The 18,672-nt window shown below is 22.9% G+C and overlaps 2 protein-coding genes across 31 annotated transcripts; one reads left to right on the forward strand and one right to left on the reverse strand.

Moving 5' to 3' along the window:
• Nucleotides 1-59: 59 nt before the first annotated feature.
• AlaRS-m (alanine--tRNA ligase, mitochondrial) lies at nt 60-5,343 on the reverse strand. Of its 2 annotated transcripts, XM_031915855.2 has the most exons (11): nt 4,579-5,343; nt 4,252-4,425; nt 3,818-4,158; nt 3,377-3,652; nt 3,163-3,307; nt 2,881-3,053; nt 1,819-2,147; nt 1,477-1,747; nt 980-1,375; nt 515-881; nt 60-392 (listed from the first exon to the last, which is right to left on the reverse strand). In XM_031915855.2, exons 1-10 carry the CDS (start codon nt 4,762-4,764, stop codon nt 524-526), a joined length of 2,649 nt encoding a protein of 882 aa, XP_031771715.2. In that variant the 5' UTR covers nt 4,765-5,343; the 3' UTR covers nt 60-392; nt 515-523. The 2 variants fall into 2 exon arrangements, with proteins under 2 accessions (XP_031771715.2, XP_031771716.2); XM_031915856.2 differs by lacking the exon at nt 4,579-5,343 and having other exon boundaries at nt 3,818-4,176; nt 4,252-4,389.
• Nucleotides 5,344-17,952, forward strand: LOC100870036 (uncharacterized). Of its 29 annotated transcripts, none has more exons than XM_086916510.1 (10): nt 5,349-5,484; nt 6,046-6,094; nt 7,953-7,976; nt 8,447-8,789; nt 9,141-9,455; nt 9,578-9,797; nt 10,223-10,477; nt 12,033-12,089; nt 14,632-16,754; nt 17,702-17,952. In XM_086916510.1, the coding sequence occupies exons 3-9, from the start codon at nt 7,956-7,958 to the stop codon at nt 14,669-14,671; spliced, it is 1,251 nt and encodes a 416-aa protein (XP_086772636.1). In that variant the 5' UTR covers nt 5,349-5,484; nt 6,046-6,094; nt 7,953-7,955; the 3' UTR covers nt 14,672-16,754; nt 17,702-17,952. The 29 variants fall into 29 exon arrangements, with proteins under 29 accessions (XP_086772644.1, XP_086772660.1, XP_086772659.1 ...); XM_086916515.1 differs by having other exon boundaries at nt 8,447-8,726; nt 9,183-9,455; XM_086916519.1 differs by having other exon boundaries at nt 5,357-5,484; nt 7,953-8,110.
• Nucleotides 17,953-18,672: the final 720 nt, after the last annotated feature.

Here is an 18,672-nt window from a genome sequence, read left to right on the forward strand (position 1 = left end):
TAATTTTTCTCAGTTAAATTATAATTAATAATATCTGTTTAATTATAAATAATATGAAATAATATTTAAATAAATATATTTAAAAAAATACAAATATTAATATTCCATAATAATATAAATAATATATTAACATACTATTATATCAAAATAATAATAAAATATATTAAAAGTATATCTTAAATATAAATATCATTACATTATTTTTACATTATTAATGTTAAAAAGTTATTATTATGTAATTAAATTATAATAATAATGAAAAATATGTATTATTTCAAAAATAAAAAATTTTTGAAATAATGATGCTTTAAAAAGTAAAAAAAAAAAAAAACAAACCTGTTTATATAGATCATATTCAAAAGTCTCAATCCACTTTTTTATTTTTTGAAATACTGTAATTAATAAATTATGTTATATTTATTATAAAATTGAAAATAATTTAAGTAATGTTTTAATATTATTATTATTATTATTATTATTTTATTAAACTTAAAAAAAAACCAATATTACTTACTTATAATACTTATTTTTTTGATTCTTTTTTTTGTATATGGATAATTTTATTTAAATCTTTTAATTTTGTTAAACATTCTTCTTTAATAAGATATGGTATTGGTATATCTATCACATTTTTTAATTCATTCTCTATCTCTTTACTAATTGTTTTAAATGTTTCATATGTAATTTTTCCATTTTTCAATTTATTTTCTAAATCCAAAACTTTATATTGCATATTTTTACCTGCCATTTTAGCAGTTTTTGCAAGTGATCCTACAATTGCTTTAAGAATAAAATTTGATGCTCCTTTTGAGGAATAATTAAGAAAACAAAAATATTCTAGTTCTGCTGTTTTCAGAATGTGTGTACCACAACATGTTTCTCTAAAAAATATTCATTTTTATTAAATAAAAAAAACATTTAAAAAAAGACACTTTTAGAATGTATTATTTTCTAATATTATTTCTTAAAAAATACTTACTTTGATTTCAAATCAGAGAAATTAATCTCTATAACTCTAATATCTCTATAAGGATAAATCTTTCCTGGTATTAATCTTACAGAATTTTCTGCTAATAATTCCATGGCATTTAATACTTTTGTAGTAACTGGAACATTAGCTATTATAATAGTATTTATAAATTCTTCAATTTCTTTCAATTGTTTAAAAGAAAGTTTTTCTCCAAATGAATTAAATTGACACTTTAAACCATATGGGAGAACAATAGAATTACGCAAATAAACTGCTTGCATAATTTTTTGTATTACTGCATGTAATAAATGTGTTGCAGTATGATGCTGCATTATTTCTATACGAAATTTGGGTTCAATAGAGACTAAACAATTATCTCCTATTTTTAATTTCTCAAGGTCTTTTCTGCATGAATAAATTCCTTTAGATTTTTTATATTATATTAATAAATATAATATAATATAATTATGATATTATATTAAAATTAAATTAAAATTAAAACTTACCTTAAATCAAAATGTGAAAATTTTCCATAATGTATTATATATCCATTCATTTTCTTCACATTATTTATATTAAAAATCAAATTTTGTATATAAATAAAACCTTTATCTGATATCTGACCATCTTCTACTGAATAACAAACTGTTTTATCCAATATAATTCCTATTTCATCTTTATTTGATTCTGTATTATAATTTGTAATTTTGTTATTAATAGTTATTGAACATATATCTTTGATTGTACTTTCATTCATTTTGTTTAATATTATATTATCTAGAGCAAATGAATTGTGTATTCTTTTATTATATTTAAATAATATCATTAAATCAATGGATAATTTTTACCATTTATAATTAATGCCAGAATTTTACTTTCAATTTTAGGAAACTCATAACTATTTCCATTAAGAACATATTTATATTTAAAACTGTCATCAGTTTTAGGTACATGATTTTTTTCAAGTATTTCTAACGATTTTTTAATATCTGTTACATTACTTTTTTCAAGACCAATTCTTGATCGATTCTTCAAATTCTCTAATTCTTTATAAAAAGCTACTTCATCAAAATATAAACATTCGATTTCCGCCAATTCTTTTATCGTTTCTATATTTAATCCATATGTATCATATAATTTAAAGGAAACACTTCCTGGTAATACTTTAGTTATTTTTCTACAAAATAAACAATATATTAAACAACATATACATTATGTTTTAACATGTAAAATTTTATTTAAAAAAATTGTTAAAATCTATATAATAATAAAATTGCTAATATATTTTTAATTTTCAAAGAATTAAATTTATTTGATAATCAAAATTATTCAAAAGTTTAAGATTTTCTTATCAAAGTTGGACTATTTTGGATATGAAATGCATATGATATTTATTTAGTAATTTCATGATAGCTAATAAAAATTTAATCTATATAACTACAACATTATTAATAAAAATTCATAAAATCAAAACTTTTATAAAAAAAATTTTCTTAACTATTGAATTATAAATCCAAATACAGTGGAACCTAAATAAAAAAATAATAAAAACAGGAACAAAAAATCAAATTTGTTTGATCAATTAATACTTTGTTTCTGTTCATATATTCATCTAAATTCGTGTTTATTATAATTAATTATAATTAATTAAAGCCAAAAAGATAGACAATAATTAATAAAATATATTATTAATAAAAAATATTTAATAAAATTATAATATTTAATAATATTTAATAAATATATTTAATATTTAATAAAAAAAAATTCTATAATTGTTATAGAATTTAGAAGAAAAAATAGTCTAATTTAGTCTAATAATTTAGTTTAAGTTTTGTGGTTTAATAATATAAGAAAACAATTTTTTTATTTGATATAAATCCTGCATATTTATAAATTATAAACATACATACAAATCATTAAGTATCTTTTGAAGATATTTATATCCATCTCCAAGACCAGGAGATAACCATTCAGTAATTGACTTCAATTGAGGATATGTTTTAATAAGTTTTATCCATTGTTTATCAGAAGTGTCTTTTAATCTCCTATATAATTCTTCTTCATGTTCTATTATCTTTTGTATCTAAATTCAATTATATTATATAATAAGATATAAGATATGCAAGAAAATAAATTTTAAATTTATTAATATAATAATATAAATATCCATACTCTATTTTATTGTATAATACCTTTTTTATATTGTTTTGCAATTCTGGATAAATATTACCTAAAGTTTCTACAACAATGTAAGATAATTCAGAAAGTATTCTCTCTTTTTTAAATACTTTTTCACCTACATCAATTGATTTTCTTATTATTTTTTTAAGTTTATTGCTAAAATCACAATTATATATTATCATTATATATATAAATAATATATTATTTATAACAGAATAATTTTACCTTTGTTCTGGTATTACTCCATCTGCTAATGATACAGTAATCATTCTGCTGTGGTCTGCCAAAATTCTATATCCACTATCAAGAGAATTATCATTATAAAATGTACCTTTATATTCTGGTGCTTTTGTGTATTTTTGAATAGCTTTAAAAAATGGTTGAAAAATATCTGTATCATAATTGGATTGTTTCCCTTGTAATACTGCAACTAATCTTTCAAATCCCATGCCTGTATCAACATAATGTTTCGATAGAGGTATTATTGCACCACTTGGCAATCTAACATAAAATAAAAAAAAAAGAAAATTCATATTTAAATATTAAAATATTAAATATTTATTCTATATAAAATAATATATTAATATAAATATCCATATATTTATATTATTTTAAATATTTTCATATTATAAATATGAAAATAACAATTTTTTTAAATTAATATACCGTTCATATTGTATAAAAACTATATTCCACAATTCTGTGAGATCTCTGTATCCTTTGTTAATTTGCATACATCGATTTTTCAATTGTTTTGTATGATCTACATGTATTTCAGTACATGGTCCACATGGTCCTGAAATACCCATTTCCCAAAAATTCTCTTGTAATCCAAATGGTAAAATTTTATCTTTCTTAACTCCGATACTTAACCAAATTTCTTTACATTCTAAATCAGGCTTCAATTCTAATTTTTCATCTCCATTAAAATATGTTACATATAAAAATTCCTCCTTAATACCATAATGTTTTGTTAATAAATTCCAAGCATAACGACAAGCTTCTTCCTATACAAAAATATAAATCTATATTTGTTATTATAGTTTAAATTAAAAATTAAAAATAATGAAATATGTTAAAATATTTTTAAAAACACATACTTTAAAATAACTTCCAAAAGACCAATTTCCTAACATTTCAAAAAATGTATGATGATAACTATCATTTCCAACTATATTTAAATCATTATGTTTTCCACTAATTCTTATACATTTTTGGGAATTTGTAACTTTTGTTACAGGTGAATTATAATAATCTAAAAATATCCCTTTAAACTAAAAAAAAATTAATAAAAACTATATAAACGATATTATGAAAATATATAGTTAAAATTTTTCATTCATAAGAATAATATAATTAATGTATTATAATAATATTAATTTTCAGTGAATATTTATAAAAAATATTATTTTGATTATAAAACATACTTGATTCATGCCAGCATTAACAAATGCAATTGTATGATCATTAAATGATATAACAGGACTTGACCGAATAAAAGTATGCTCCAAATCTTTTTTAAAATAATCCAAAAATTCATTTCTAATTAAATTTGCACTTCTTTGTATTGTAAATGAAGAATTATATACACGTGTCAACAAAATACAATTCATATTATTTTTTATATCAAATGCTATAATTAATCAAAATTAATCTATTAATTGAAATAAATTTAATTTAATATTGAATATTTATTTAATGCAACATTGTATAAAATACTTTTTAAAATTTTATTTTTTAAATTTTATAAATATGAATTAATTTTAATTTTTCAGAATTTTTTATTTAAAAAATTTATTTCAATTCATAGCATGTAACTCATTACGTAAATTTTCTATAATTATTCTATAAAATAAATATTTGAAACTTTTAAAGAGAATAATTATATTTAAATTATCGTTTAAATTATATAAATTATATATATAAACTAAATTATATTATATAATTTTTAAATTTTATTTTCAATAGAATAATAAATTACAACACTTGTCTTATGAACATATATAAATTCTTTACATATTAATCTGTTTTGTAATTCAATTTTATTTTATTAGAATAAATTTTATTTTCCAAGATATATTTTTAATGCTTCAGTATTAAATATTTACATTGTTTTCAAAAAGAATGTTCATAAAAATCTACCTAAATAATCTAGTGATTTTATCGTTAAATGAATTAAAGGTGGCACTATGTAACACAAAACTTATTGCTTGCCGTCAAAAGTATTCAAGGTGGAAATTGACGCCATTTCGTATCTCGTTTCGCTGATAGCGTCACGAAAGTTTTATCCCTTTTTACTTTAATTTAATTTCGCCAAAACGTCGCAGCCACATGTAAGTATTAATATAACATTATAATAAAATATTTGATCATTAAAAGTATCTTTGAGGAATTTGCGACTTAATGGAGAGGAGATTCGCATATCGTCAGTTACTAGGGCACGCCAAGGGCCGGTTGTTTTTAGATATCTTTTTTTCTTCGTTGTAAGGTCGTATTTCAATTCTATATTTTTAAAATTCAATCTGTAATACATTTATTTGTATTAATTTATTAGAATAATTATGATTGATTGAAAAAGTAGTTGACTATTTTTCTTTCTATTGATAAAATCTGATAACTTCTATGGCCTTGAACAATATATGTATAAGCGTCTTCTATACATTTACCGGAAAGGAATGCAACTTCTCAAATTTTATTTAATTTCTTTTTTCAGCTATTTGAAGTTTACAAAATTTAGTAAATCAACTTCTTTCCTCATTTTATTAGAAAAAATATAAAATTGTTTTATTTGTATTTTAAGATCTGTTCTCAGATAATAAAAAACTGTCTAATAAGGATCATGTAAGTTTTATGCATTTTTTTAATATTCTTGAAATGTAGTTTCTTCATTTCAGGAAATTTCAAGGAAATGTTAATGCTTACATGTAACTATTTCTTCAAAAGGTACAAATTTTTAAAGCATACATATATATGGACTTATACATATTTACAATTTCTTTTTTTTTATTAATTTTTTTTATTCTCTATTTTCTATAGTTAATATTAATATTAAGTTTAAATAAAAAATATGCATATAATTTATAAAATATATCTAAAAATTAATTATTTTAAAATATAATGTTTTAATATATTAAATTATATTTATTTCATAAAAATTATTAATGAGATTTAGAATTTTTGTACAAATATATCTATTATAAAAAATATTATTGTCATATTTCATTAATATTTCAATTTCATATATATTTTGCATTTTTTATAAAGATTTATAACTACATTAAGTTTATTATATTAATATTTAAAGTGAATCAAAATATTGCTTTTTTTTTATTATAAAGTATAAAAATAATATCATTAGAATATCTATATTTCTTGGACAAAAAGATATGTGTATACTTTTCAATAATATACTTTTAATTGTTTAATATAATAATAAATTGCATATAAATATTTGATGAATATGGAAATTATTCACAAATGCATACATTATAATTTTTAATTTTCACAAATATAAATATATATATATAATTTATGAAAAGGAAATGTATTAAAAAATTAATTATTTTAAAAACATAATATAAAGTTTTACTCTATTAAATTATATTTGTTTCATAAAAATTATTAGTGAGATTTAGAATTTTTGTATAAACATATCAATTATAAAAAAAATAATGTCATATTTCATTAATATTTCAATTTTGTATATATTTTGCTAAGCTCAATGTAGCTCAATATAGAATTTAAATAGATTTAAACAAAAAATATTATAATATTCTAAGATTCTTTTGCGATGTATAGAAATATTATTATGCTAAAAAATAAATTTTTTTTTATCTATTTTTTTTTTTTTTTTTACAAATTTATTCATTTCTTTTTTCACTAGATTTTTAGAAAGAAATAAAATATATGTTTTACCATGGTATCTAATTTCTAGTCAAATTGTTACATATTGCATTTTAGTAAGAATTTTACTTGCTATGTTGATCATTACTATCCCATTCATTTCTTAGCCATATTTTCATAAATGGAACTATCAATTATACTTTAATAAGTAATAAGTTCATCTAACAAAAATAAATGCAAATATCTTAATTCTATTTATCTCATTATTATCAATATAATATTCCTGCTATAAACTATTTTGCAAATTGATCAATTTCAGTCCTATCTTTGATTAGAATGTAAATCATCATTATATCACCTTTTTATGAATTTATGAACTCTTTATTACTTCATGGTAATAAGAATCATTAAATTTATTAAAATCATACAAATTGTTTTATATAGGTAAAAATTGTATTTATAGAAGAAATATAATATAATAATATAAGAAAATTTTGTGAATTTCGAAATATTATGCGATCGTACTATTGAGTTAATTTTTTTTGAATGTTTGTAAATATAGCATATCTTATTATGTTATGTTTATGATTAATTTCCATATTCTTATGATATATATGATACAGATAGATACATATAGATTTTTTATATATTTTGTTATATTTAAAAAATTAAAAACACATAATTGAAAACATCTTTTTGTCTATAAATAAATAATTATAAATATTTTATATATTGTTATATATATAATTATATATACAATATATATATAATTATAAATATATGTATTGTATATATAATATTTTTATATATAAAAAAAATATACAATACATTGTAAGCAACATTCATATGTAAATTATTACTATTACTATTTAATGAATTTTAAATAACTGTAAATATAAAATGCAATCATTTAATAGTGTAATGATAATAATTAATTACACTATTTTTTTATTTTCAGAAAATGGTTTCATCTAATCAACCGGTAAGAACAATGCTAATAGTAAATTGTCTTCCATTTTGTATTATTTAATGATCTCATTGTTTATTTTTCATGTATAATATTACTTTTTTCAAAAAAATGATTAATATAAATTGAATGGCACAATTTATTTATAGGTACGTAAAGTATTGTGTTTTTGTAATTTTTTTTATATATTTTATTAAAATCTTTTATAACTTATTATTTATAATTATAATATATAAATTTTAATATAAGCTCAGTGATATCACATTATCATTATATATGATTTTTGTAACAATAGCAAAAATTTTGAGCAAGATAAAATCTCAAACAGACACCATACTTTCTGCATACAGGGGTATGGTCGATTTTAGAGGTACAATATAAACGTAACGTTTTCTTTAATAATTGGTATTTATAAATGCATGTATTATTAGTAAATAAAAAAATATATTAATAAGTATTATTAATTGTATATTTCAATTTTACAGAGAAAGACAAAAATATTTGTGGGTCGGTTACCAGAAAATTGTCGCAACGATGAGTTGCGACAATTATTTTTACGATTTGGTGAGGTAACGGAATGCGATGTCATGAATCGGTATGGGTTTGTCCACATGGCACGTGAGGAAGATGCAGCTGCAGCAATCAAAGCTCTTCACAATTCCAACTTCAAAGGGGCAACAATCAACGTGGAACAATCTACGGGCAAATCACGTGGCGGAGGAGGAGGACGCAGGGATGGAGACAGAAGAGGTGGACCAGTGAGAGGTGGTAGGGGAGGACGAGACGGTGGTAGAGACGCTCGTCCTGGACCATACAATGATAGAAGAGGTTAGTAAATTTATTTTTATAATATTCTATTTTGATACAATTATTTTCTCATTGTAATTATAATTTTTAACATTATTCATTATTCATACGAAATTGTTCAATATTTGAAAATATAAATACATTTAAAAATTTATATAAAAAAATATTAATATGTTTCATACTACACTTTATTTTACGTCAAATTTAATAATTTTCTTAAATATTATTAATATATACGAAACAATATTAATTTATAATATAATATAAACTATTTAATTACGATGAGAAAATAATAAATTATAAAGTAAATACATTTTATTATTTATTAATACAGACTAAAATATAAATTGGATATCTCGGCATGCTTTACAGTTCTTCCGATCCAACTCGTTGGTTACGATGGATCTGCTGCAGGTGGCGTCGCAACGGGGTACACCGATTACAATCGTGGCGCTGGAGACTTTAGTGGACGTGGAGCAGACTTCGGGACTGGATACACTGATCGTGGAGCATATGGTCAAAATGTGGGAAGCGCGGCAATGGGTTACACTTCTACGGCACCTGGAATGGGAGGAGGATATGGACCAGCAACTGGAGCTGTTGGAGGATATGGACCAACTGGAACAGCTGATTATGGTCGAACCGACTACAGTCGCGCTGCAGATTTTGGAGCCAGAACAGATTATGGTAATAGTGATTAAAATGTTTTAATATAGAGATGTTTTTACATATTAAATATTTAATAAATAAGTTTATTCAAGTAATAATAAAAAATATTAATATAATAATATGAAATGTATTATTTGTAGTAGTTGGAGGTGGAATGACTGGAGATTTTAATCGGGGTGCACCAGGTCCAATGGATTATGGACGTACAGATAATTTTGGTGCAAATCGTACAGTTGATTATACAGCTAGAAATGATTATGATCGAGCTGCAACTGGGCCTATGAGAAATGGTGGTGGTGCAGTTGCCACTACTGGGTATGGAACGGGTTACACAGATGTAGGATATGATGAAAGTCATTGGTAATATATTTTATTTATTTTATCATATTAGATTTTATTTTATTGCATTTTTAATAAATCTTAAAAAAATAATAAATCAAATATTAAAGATTCGAATTAACAATTAGTAATAACTTTCCTTTTTATAAGATTCTATATATGTAAAAAACATATTTTTAATATTTGAAAAGTTTATATAAATTTTGAGAATTTAAAAAAATATTTATTATAGAAGAATAAGTATTTTGCAGCATTTTAAAACATTTTAACGATAGTATAACGATTATGAATTGAAACTTTATTTTTATTCTAACCTGTAATGCTTATACTAAATTTAAAATTTGCATTGTATAGTATATCTTGAATTAATTATGCTTGAGAAAATTTTGGTGCATTATGCAGGATAGAGTGAAAATAGGTTAACATATTCCAATTATGTATGACAGGGGTTATCCGGGCGGGCCTGGGGATATGATGGGTGGGCCCGGGGGGGTAAGTCAGGGAGCTTCAATGGCCTATGACAGGAGGGATGGTCCCCCTGTTAATGATATGCCTCCATTTAACAGGCCAATGAGTACTGGACCCAGCTACAGCACTGGGGCACCTAGTTATAGTACTGGTCCTGGACCACAAGCAGACATGTTTAGTAGAAGACCTGGCAGTGCTGTCCCCAGTGGTGGATATCCACCTGTTGGTGGAGGGTAAGTTCATTTTATTATTTAAAATAAATAATTTTATATATTAATAATATTATATATCGATTTTATAAATACTTTATAAATCAAAGATATTGTTATAAAATTACTTATTTTTTTTACTCATATTCTTTATTTATAATTTCATGATAATAATAAAATCATATTACATACACATGGTATTTTATAAAGTTAATATGAAACTTCAAGAATATATAGTAATATTTATTAAAGTAATTAAAAAATCATGATAAATATGAGTTCAAATATTAATAATTTATATTTTTTATAAGGAATTATATTTTCAATTATAAATGTATAACAAAGTAATATATTTTATTGCGTATTTATATGAAATTCAAAGGTCGTTGCTTATTTAATAGTATCGATATTCGTTCGCATCGATTACATATTTTACTGATTAAAATAAATTTTCTATTGTTGGCACGGTAACAATAAGATATTCATTTTATTTTATTACGAAATATATATATATATATATATATATATATATATATATATATATATATATAAATTTTGCTCATATATAGATAACTGAAAATTATGTTTGTCAATATTGTATTGTTAAATGAAGAATATGTTGATAACTTAATGTTGATCCAATTGTTCAAACAATGTATTGTTAAATAAGTAATGACTTTAAAGATCAAAAAAAAAATATATATATATAAATACATAGTATGTTTCATTCAGCAACACTAGAGAAGAATTTATGTATTCTTTGTCATTTTAATATTAAAATGTTCATCAATATGTTATTTATCTCAATTTATTTTTACATTATTTAATAACAATTCATTGATTCATTGTTTCTATAGCTAATGATATTCTTCTATTAGACTAACTATATACCAACTATTAGACTATATACTAGACTATATATTAGACTATTAGATTATATACTTTAAAATATGAAATATATACGCAAGTATACTTTGTATGGCGTGCGTGTATTCTCTTTTATCTTCCTATCTTCTTTTTTCATATATAAATTCATCTTTCTATAAATTTCTTGGAATTTCTAGAAAGCAAAAATTATTTTAAATCTATTATTATTTTTCTATTTGAATTATATTATATTCTTAACAAATTATATTTTTAATTATATTTAGCGATAAAATCGAATCAAATTTGTATAAACAAAAAGATAAATTTTTTCTTTCTCCAAAAAAAATTTGATTTACCGATTCGCAATGCTTTTTACAAAAATATCTCAATTATTGTTTCAATTTATTACTATATAATTATAATTATATTATGAATTTGATTAACAATTAAAACAAATTACTTATATAGGAATATAATTTTATGTATTTTATAACTATAATGGCTATAAAAACAAAAATACAAATTCAATTTTATTAATAGAAATGATTTATTTATATTTTGCATAAAAATATGTTGAAATTTAATATTAAGAAAATTAGCATTTTTTAAAGTTGCAAATTTTTAATCACTTGTTTTATTTGTTCGAAAAGAATATATATATATATATTAATATTTGTTATTAATTATTATAATAGATCTGATTTTATTTCAGCTATACCGAAGGGTACGACAGACCAGATGCATATGGTCCTCCACGTGGTGGCGGACGGTAAGTTTTATTATTATTATTATTATTTAACATTTACACTTATTACACCAATGCGTTTTTCAAAGTGACATTGATCACACAGCGTTAAAGAGCGATATTAACTTATGCGAGTAATCGTTCGTTGTTTAGGCGACCACGCTCTTTTTGCGCAACGTTATTCGGTTTGATTGAACACTGATATCAGTGTATTTATATTTTGCGGATCGAGATAGGTTAAACATTTTCTGTAAAAGTATAAGATGTGACACTCAGCGCGAAAGTATCAATATTTCTTGATCATAGAGAGCGTTATTGTGCAAACAACGGTACAAGATATAATTTCTATTGTTGATAAAATATGAATAAATTATTCTGCGACTTTTCTAATGTTGAGTGTAAAAGAGAACAGAGGTAGTTGTATATTTGAATATTTATTAATTATTATTCGTATATTAATTGAATGATTTTTTGATTCAATAATATTAAAATAAGAAATAGTATATTTTATTTATAGATGTGTATTTATGAATATGTTTCTTAATATAATATTTTTGTGACGAAATACAAATCTTTACAATTTATTTATATATTAATATTTGTTTTTTTTATAAGAAATTCAAGAAACAGACTTTAGAATTTTTTAGAATTCAATTTAAATTAAATTTTAATACTCGTGCATGCATACAAAAATTACTAAGCTTTCGAGATAAAGTATGAAATATATGAAATATATGAAAATTAAAAAACTATTGTATAAATATATTATAATTATACAGGAGAAAAAAGAAAAAATTTGTCTTTGAATTATCTTATCAAAGAAAATAATTACGTCAAGTTTCAATCTTTATTTTATTTTATTTCGATTGTAAAAAAAGAAAAAAAGAATTGGTTGTGTCATTGACATCAATTGAATTAATATTTATATTTTTAAATAACTTTGATGATTTAAAATTATGTTTGTTGAATAGTATTTGTTTTTTTTAACACAATAATAATAAATTCATCGAGATTTATAAAATTTACAAACAATATAAAATTTATGCGCTTTCGCTATGAAAAAAATTGAATAAGCCATTAAATTATTTTTAATTAGAAGTTATGATGACATTGTAATTGATAAATTAAATTCAAATATTATATAAAAGAATATTATTAGATTAGTATTTCGTATTTATGAAAAAAAAAAAATCATTTTTGCCTAATACTACCTCTCTTCTTTTATGTACTCTGCGGTAAAAGTCCGCGAATTCAGCGTATACGTGATTCAAGATATATTTGCGATTAATCGAACAACTCGGTTCGGTAGATGGTGAAAAATGAACCGTAATGCGTTACGACACACTGCGCCGTTAAACGACATGAATTTCGAAGATGCACGCCATCGATCTCTCTGTGCCTCGAAACCGCATCGGCCTTAGCTTTTTAAAAAAAAAAAAAATATTCTACGTTGAAAAATGCGTATTACGTTTCGAGATATAAACGAGAGAGATGAAGACAAAGTCCGGGTTGATTGTTTATAAAAATTGCGTTGCGTTATTTTGCTATTGCGCCTCTTGTCAACATAATTGCAAGTGATCAAGCAGTTAGCAGAACAAATTTTCAACGATCATTCAGAAATTCTTTTTTCGAATGTTCAAATTTCTGAAAATATTCATGAAACGTTTAAACGAACGTCATCGATAATTTTTTGCGACAATAGCGAGAAACACTTGGATGTGCCGGTAAAACAGTTTTAAACATGTGACAACTTATCAGACCTGAGCATATATATATCAGAACATATTGCTTATATGCGTTGTTTTCAATTCAGATATAATGATTATGTTATTTATATTTATATTTTAAATTGCTTAACAATTATCGAATATATTATAACGAAATTAATGGAATATTTTATCTTTATCGAATTTCAAATTATTCAAATGTATATTAGGAAATATTTTTTTTATATCTTTTTTTTTATACATGCATTTTATTATTTAAAATTTCATGATTTTATGGTAGTAAAACGTTACATATATTTTATTTAAAAAGTTTCTTACAATAATTCTTAGCGATAGATCAATACATATATTAATTAAATTTAAATTATAATTTTTATCCAATATTTATGCAATTATTTAAAAACATCGAAATATCTCTCTCTCTCTCTCTCTCTCTCTCTAATATATTATCTTTATTTGCATTGCTAGTATTATGAATGAAATATTAAATAAAAAATAATATTTTGTTAAATTGAACACGTAGAAAAAACAAAACAAAATAGCTGATAGTTCAAAAAATGTAGAGCCAGGTCTGTAAGTTGTATGTTATTCGGCAAATGTGTGTTACATGCGTTGCGAGGAGATTCAATCGTTAAAATCAGGTATATCCATACGTGGTGTGATATCGAAAGGCGACAGTGTGAACGCGGCACTGCCGTTATGTAAGAAAGAGAATGAAAAGTATAAAAGTAAAACGTATTCGCGCATACCAGTGTTACATCTTATACTTTCCAGCTATTGTTGCGCCGAAAGGCGATGAAGAAATTAATACTGCGATTTTTCATTTTTTGACCTTTTAGCTTCCCAGGTCCGGCAGACGCGATGCCACCGAGGTACTAAAAGCGTACACTAAAGCGAATACTAAGCGCATGCGAAAGGCTCCCTTAAAAAAAAAAAATGCCTCTTTAGTGGTGGTCATTCGCTTACGGAATCGAAAACCTAGGAACTGCCCTGCGTCCGACATACAGAGTCCATACCATTACATACGATACTATGTATAATGATATAGATATGATATAACGATATAGATACGATCTAACGTTTAACACACTAACTTAAGGTACGGTAAGAATAAGGAGCACATCAATCAGCAACATATGAATGAATTAATGAAATAAGCAACTACGATTATTTGAAGATAAGAAAGAAGAAGATTGAATTCCTGACTGAAGTGAACTTTGTAATGTGGAATCAAGAAATTTTATATATCGTTCATTTTTTCCAGCAGATAGTGGATATATATTCTTTTTGTGCGATTTGTGTTCGTAGTTTTTTTTCCTGATATTTCCAATGTTTTTCTCTATCTATCTCTATCTTTCTCTCTCTTTTTCTCTCTCTCTCATAGTGGTATAACCCAATCCTAAAGGCACGGGTTGAATTATCTTTTATCTATCTTAAGTCACATGGTTATTACACATTAGTAGGATAGATGATTTCGTTATAAGTTTGTAATATTTAGCATCAGCAAAATGGTGACTTAGGCTATTAAAACAAAAAATGCTGTATAATCTTTTTTTTTTTTTACACGTAAGAACTTGGATAATGTTTTAAATGTTCATTAATAAAGCAAAGAAACGTGTTTGCAGAATTTATCAATGTACCTCAACGGAATGAAAAATAAAATTCAAACGTATATGTCTTTAAGTCTCTTAGCTTGAATATTTACAAGTACATTTTCCTCGTTACAATTTCTTTATAAATACCTTATTACTCGCAAAATCTCTATACACGCTAAATAATTAATCAAGATTTATTTTTAACCTTCGATCGTTCATCACATTTTTATTTCTTTTTTAAATAAATTTTTTTTACCAAAGTTTCTTCTACTCTTTGTTGAAATATGCGACGTCGACTAATGGGTACGTTAAAAGGAGACCATCGAAGAAATTTATATACAAGATCAACTGAAACATGATTTACTCCTTTCTCGTTCTTCGGCAAAACAATCTAGGTATTATTGGCGCGCGTTTATACGCGATATAAACATATGATAATTATTAGAATGACGTTTTGCATTGTAAAATTGTTCTTTCTCTCCTTCCTTTTCTTCTTTTTTTCTTTCTCTTTCTCTCTTTTTTTCTTTTTTCCTTTCTTTCTTTCTTTTTGTCCAAACTTCAGTACAGGGATATTGAATATTATTAAACAAATATATTTAATGGCATGCAATATTAAATACAAATATATTTTAAATCAAGATCAAGTGTTTATAATACTAATATAACCTTACTTTACATAAGATGATTTTCAAATCATTCAATAATTAAATATGTGCAAAAATTTTGTATTAAATATATATAACTTCATGTGGTATCAAGGTAATGTATTTTTTGTTAAAATTTTTGAAACTTCTTTACTGTATGTGCTAATAAGTGAAAAATGCCTTTTATTAAATTTAATTATTTGTCAATTATCCCTCAAATAATAATATCAAAAGTGAAAATATATTAAATTTCTATGAAGATATTATAAATTTCTTGATCTCGATCATTAAAATTAAAGTAGTAATTGCAAGTAAAGTAAATTGCAAAAAAATTTCATGTTATTTTTATATACAAACTATGGTATTTTAAGGAACTTCAAAATGTATATAAAAGGATATGTAAATTTATAAACTTATTAAACTTTTAAAAATAGAAAAACATAAGAAATGCAGAACGTCATTTAACTTTTGATGGTATCTACATGACTTGTACTTAGACAGCGTAATCATGAATTGTGCGACGAATTGCGCGTAAATACAGCGCACTCTAATCCTGGTGGCATATCAACGTCGAATTATTGAAGAGACGATATCAAGTCGCTTACCTATGCGTGTGGCCTATTGATGCGACTCTGGTGAATAATGCAAGCTTCGATTTGCGGATAACGTGCTACAAATTGCGTTTGCGCTCAAAACTGGCGGTGCTTTGAATTTAAACAGAAGGTATGTTTAACGCGTGCGCCATTTTACTCTTTGCTCGTTAAAGCAAAAAAAAAAAAAAAAAAAAAAAAAAGAAAAAAAAAAGAAAAAAAAATTTATTATGATGATAATGAAAAAAAGTGAAAATAGAATAATACGCTTATTGCGCGTATTGTGTCAATTATCGGTTATTGCGACGCTGAAAATTTACAATAAAAAAACTACGAAAAAAATGTTTCTGCAATCGTCGATTATAATACCGTTGCGAAGATGCTGCGATGGCGAATGCTTTTAGCATTTAATACGCGTTAATTCTAATTCCATCTGTTAACAAATTATCGATTATTTTTTTTATTTATATCAATAATATGTTGTCATACGTGGCACGAATCAAACTTATTTTATTCCGAACGCGTATTTCGTTTCGAAAATTCTATATCAATAAATTTTCTATTTTTCTTATGTTTCTCTACTATTAATTTTGATCGGTTTAATTTTTAACTTTTAATTTTTTTAACATGTTTTTAAATCAATAAAATAAATAACAAAAATATCATATATATAAAAAAAATTATTGGCTGTTGTATTCTTCGTTATATCTATATATTTTTAGTATTTTAATTATTTTAGTTACATTATATTTGAATTAACTCAATAATATGTCATTATTTGCCACAGATTCTTAATCAATTATTAATTACTAATAAATTGCAATACATAATATTTTTAAAAAATTAAAATTGAACATAGAAATTATCGCAGTGAACATTTACTATTTCATACTTATAATGAATATAACGTGATGGAATTAGGACTAAATTAATGCGAATATAATGAACAATATATCAAAGAATAAATAATATAAATAAAAAAAAATTATTTAATTTAAGACCTCATGATGATATGTATGCTCATATTTATGTGAGCTTCAAAAATGTACTAAGCATCAAATAATATGATCTTTTTGATAGATTACAAGCTGGATGACGAGACACTGGACATTGAGATGAACTCAGATTGGAGATATGAATCCTAATAATATGAAGAAGCCAATCCTGTACTCAAATCGATGGATTTATTCTCTCAAGGAAAATACATTACAACACATTAAAACAAAAAGGATGCAAATAAATGAAGAAAAAAGAATTTTTATTTTGATAATACATGTTAAACATGTAAATATGTAATAATTAAACATATATTAATTAAACATCATAGATTATTTCTTTAAAATTTCTTATTTCTATAATAAATTATTATATTATTTTTAATTGAAGAAATGATTTTACTTTTTAAATATAAAGAATCAATTTTTATTTTTAAATTTTTTTTTTTAATTTAAATTTAACTTTTTAATTTAGAGAAAATTTACGTAAGATCGTTAAAACAAAATATTTTTAAACAGATATGAGAAAAATATTTCTAATAAGAAAAATGATTCTTAAAAATAATTAAAAATATTTATTACATAAAAGTAGCATTCGAAATTAATAAAATACGTATAAATAAATTTTGATATAATCATATTCGATTAATGTATTAATGTTTATTATTATGTATGCTTTGCATATGATTGAATAAATAAAATTTAAATAGAAAGAAAGTTTTTCTAGATTGTTTATATCTATAAATTTTCAATATGTGTTAACAAATAATATTTTTATATTTAATATTTAATAATTTCTAGAAATTAGAATAAACAAAAAGTTGGTATATAAAAATATCAATTGAGATTTTTTATTATTTATATATTATTAAATTATTAACAATTTAAGTTATTTAAATCGAAATTAAGATGGAACAAGAAGATAATGACAGAGAATTATAAAATTATTTTATTCTATTTTTGTCTGATTTCTCAAACTCAAACATTAATTGATCATAATTTAATAGATAAATTAATTTAAAAGATAAGCATTCAATCGGTATTTTTAAATTCAAT

The sequence above is a fragment of the Apis florea genome, unplaced genomic scaffold (genome assembly GCF_048593485.1).
Source record: "Apis florea isolate Af1SG1 unplaced genomic scaffold, ASM4859348v1 contig_3802_pilon, whole genome shotgun sequence".
Lineage (NCBI taxonomy): Eukaryota > Metazoa > Arthropoda > Insecta > Hymenoptera > Apidae > Apis > Apis florea.

Coding starts and splice junctions, on each gene's coding strand:
- AlaRS-m (XM_031915855.2), bottom strand. CDS start 4,764: ATGAATTGTATTTTGTTGACACGTGTATATAATTCTTCATTTACAATA. Junction 3,653..3,817: donor GTTTTTATACAATATGAACG/GTATATTAATTT, acceptor ATTTTATGTTAG/ATTGCCAAGTGGTGCAATAA. Junction 3,308..3,376: donor GGAGTAATACCAGAACAAAG/GTAAAATTATTC, acceptor TTGTGATTTTAG/CAATAAACTTAAAAAAATAA.
- LOC100870036 (XM_086916509.1), top strand. CDS start 7,956: ATGGTTTCATCTAATCAACCG. Junction 7,977..8,446: donor TGGTTTCATCTAATCAACCG/GTAAGAACAATG, acceptor TCAATTTTACAG/AGAAAGACAAAAATATTTGT. Junction 12,090..14,631: donor CCTCCACGTGGTGGCGGACG/GTAAGTTTTATT, acceptor TTGACCTTTTAG/CTTCCCAGGTCCGGCAGACG.